At 41.6% G+C, this 3,388-nt stretch overlaps 1 protein-coding gene across 1 annotated transcript; it reads left to right on the forward strand.

Moving 5' to 3' along the window:
• The first annotated feature begins 1,879 nt into the window (after window positions 1-1,879).
• LOC114048690 (olfactory receptor 7C1-like) lies at window positions 1,880-2,818 on the forward strand. Its single transcript, XM_027869771.1, has one exon. The coding sequence runs from the start codon at window positions 1,880-1,882 to the stop codon at window positions 2,816-2,818; it is 939 nt and encodes a 312-aa protein (XP_027725572.1).
• The last annotated feature ends 570 nt before the right edge of the window (window positions 2,819-3,388 follow it).

Consider the following 3,388-nt stretch of genomic DNA (forward strand, 5'->3'; position numbering starts at 1 on the left):
CGAAGAACTCTATGAACAAAATTATTTTTAAAAGGTTTTATACAAATGAAATCAGATGTAAATGTTTAATAAATATCTGGTGCCTGCCTCACCATGCAGAAAGAGCTCAGTATGTGCCTTTCATAGGCACACCAAATTTGCCCTGGGTCATGGGAGGAGAATCCTCAAGTAGGTCAAGGTTGAACTAGATGAGTTCTGGAGTACCTTCCAATTCTGAGATTCAGTGATTCTGGAATTTTCAGAGAGATTCCTTTTGTAGAAAATCTGTCTCTTTGGTTCAGGCTGTTCTTGACTTTTATGGTTAATATAATGAACATACCAGGTGGTCTGTCCTTGTTTGAGGTTGTTAATTTTACCCCAAAATCTTAGGTGAAAACCTAACTCCATTCTCTCTAGAAATACTTTCCTAGAATCAATAGTCCCATTTTAACACAATACTGTTAGCCTGGGCCACATTTTTTTTCTTTTTCAAAACCACATACATCTTGGAAAGGAATGTAAAACATAGGGTCAGCTGATATGGACTTTAGAATATAGAATGTCAGTGTTTTGAGGGGTTATAGAAGACATGTCAGAACTGGAAGGTGTTTCCTGAAACACCCAGAACCCATTCAAGGCTGATGGAGCAGAGTCTCAGAGAGGTGCCCTTTCATATATAGAGCCATCGGCTGTCTTGGGGAAACCTTAGCCTTGGCAACACAGGCTCACCAAATTCTCGAAGGATGAACCTATCCACTAGTGACTACTTGTAGCTACAGCATACAAAACAAGGGAAAACACACAAACCCCTATACTCCTCCAACATACAAGACTGTAATTCATTTAAAAATGATCTGAGAGTTTCTAGTAGACAGTAAACTCACTACGAGTCAGCAGTGTTATGGCAGACAAAATAACCTAAAGAAAATTTAGCCTGCAATCAAGGAGTCATGGCTTGCATTAGGAAGGAGGTGATAATTCCATTGTCCTTGATGATAGTCAGAACTCATCTGAAATTCTGTGTCTAGTTCTTGGTACCACAACTTAGAAATGACAATGATGATCTAGAAAGGATGCAAGGGATAGTAACTAGGATGGTGAAGGGCCTATGAAGATCAGCTGAAGGAATTAGAGTTTCTTGGCTTAAAGGAGAGAAAACATATGCAGAACATATACATAAGGCTTGCTGTTCTCATATATTTAAAGGGATGTTATGTTGGAAAGAGATGAGACAGAAAGACATATTTTCACTCAATAGAAAGGAAAGTGAAAGCAAACCCAGAGTGGAATAAGCTCCCTCAGGAAGCTGAGAGGTTTCCTTTCCATAGAGGTCTTCAAGGAAAGGCCAGATGCCCAATTACCGGGAATATTTTTGTGCCAGGATTTTTTGTAGATTAAAGTTTTGTACTGTGTTCTAAGAGGTCTCTGCCATTTCTGTGTGATTTTACAATTTCAGGTGAGGATTGGATGGCCCAAAAGCTTCAGTCATACCAGATCACTGTCCTCTCTCTCTGCTGTTGGCTGTAAGAGTGGACCTACCATGCCCAGAGTGTCTCCTTCTTCATCTCAGTGCTCAAAGGTGCCTGATGCTTACAGTGAATTTCAGATGGTGTTCATAAAATGTTCCTTTCTAAATTTGATTGTTCATATTTCAGACTGTCTGAACTGGAAGGAATCTTAGAGGTCATTAGATCCAAGTCCTCTATCTTGCATCGAGGGAGATTGAATGTGGAAATATTGACTTGTCCAAGATCACAAAGATAATAAGGGGCAGAGATAGGGACAGAACTTAGAAATTCTCAGTCAGTGCCTGGTGTTCTTTCCATTTCATATACAGAGATAACTGTATTTTCATGTCCTGCTCTTCTCACTTCACTTTCCCAGCAGAAAAATCATACCCATGGTACCAGGAAACCAAACACAATTCACTGAATTTATCCTCCTGCGATTTTCTGAGAAGCCAGAGCAGCAGGGTTCCCTGTTTGGCTTGTTCTTGGGCATGTACTTGGTCACTGTGGTTGGAAACCTGCTCATAATGCTGGCCATTGGATCTGACTCTCACCTCCACACCCCCATGTACTTCTTCCTTTCCCATTTGTCCCTTGTGGATATCTGTGTGGTAACCACCACAGTCCCCAAGATGCTGATGAGCATCTTGACACAAAACAAGGCCATCTCCTATGCCAACTGTCTTATCCAGATGTACTTCTTTTTGCTTTTTGCTTGTTTGGACGATTTCCTCCTCACTGCAATGGCTTATGATCGTTTTGTAGCTATCTGTCACCCTTTACGCTATGCAGCCATAATGAGTCCTGATATCTGTAGCCTACTGGTTCTGCTCTCCTGGATAATAAGCCTTCTAGACTCCCTCCTTCACTGTCTGATGGTAACACGGATCTCCTTCTGTACAGACCATGAAATTCACCACTTCTTTTGTGATCTTGCTGAGGTTCTGAAACTCTCCTGTTCTGACACTTTCATCAATTATGTCTTGATATATTTTGTTACTGCACTATTGGGTATTCTCCCCCTCTCTGGGATCATTTTCTCTTATAGTCAGATTTGTTCTTCCATTTTGAAAATCCCATCTGCTCGGGGTAAGTACAAAGCCTTTTCTACCTGTGGATCTCACCTCTCTGTTGTTTTCTTATTCTATGGCACAGATTTTGGAGTATATTTGAGCTCCTCTGCTACCCACTCTTCGTGGAAGAGAACAGTTGCCTCAGCAATGTTTGCTGTGGTTACCCCCATGTTGAACCCCTTCATCTATACACTTAGGAACAAGGACATAAAAGAAGCCCTTAGGAGGTTCATTAGCAGAATAGCTTTTTCTCAGTGATGGGGCTGGTTCCTAGTCCCTCGAATAAGACAATAGTACTTCTGAGAAAAATATTAGGAGGCAGAAATGTTGGATTTCTCACTTCTCCCCCTACTCAAATTCATCCTCCATTTAGCCACTAAAGTGATTTTCCTAAAGTACAAGCATGCTGCTGTTACCTCTCCCTCCCCACTCCCACTCCCCACAGTGCAGTGAATGCCAGTGTCTCCTTATCACCTCTAGGGACAAATGCAAAAGCTGCTGTTTGATGTTCAAATCCCTTCATAACCTAGTGGCTAATAAATTAATAACAAAATTAATAAAAGGAGCTGTTCTGTAAAACTTATACTCAGTCAAAAGGCTCACCCAAGGACCTAGAAGGCCATATGCGCCCTCAAGGCCCCAGGCTCCCCAACCCTGAGTCCTAGCTCCTTTCTCCCTTTCTAGTCTTCTAATACCTTACTGCATACCAGGTACTCTTGGCTACATGTACACTAGTGTCTTCACTGTTCCATGAACAAGACACTCAATTTTTTGGCTTTGGGCATTTTTCTCACGCTTGTCTCCCTTGTCTGGAATGCTCTCTCTACT

Source organism: Vombatus ursinus, unplaced genomic scaffold, assembly GCF_900497805.2.
Source record: "Vombatus ursinus unplaced genomic scaffold, bare-nosed wombat genome assembly UNPS02002461.1, whole genome shotgun sequence".
Lineage (NCBI taxonomy): Eukaryota > Metazoa > Chordata > Mammalia > Diprotodontia > Vombatidae > Vombatus > Vombatus ursinus.

Coding starts and splice junctions, on each gene's coding strand:
- LOC114048690 (XM_027869771.1), top strand. CDS start 1,880: ATGGTACCAGGAAACCAAACACAATTCACTGAATTTATCCTCCTGCGA.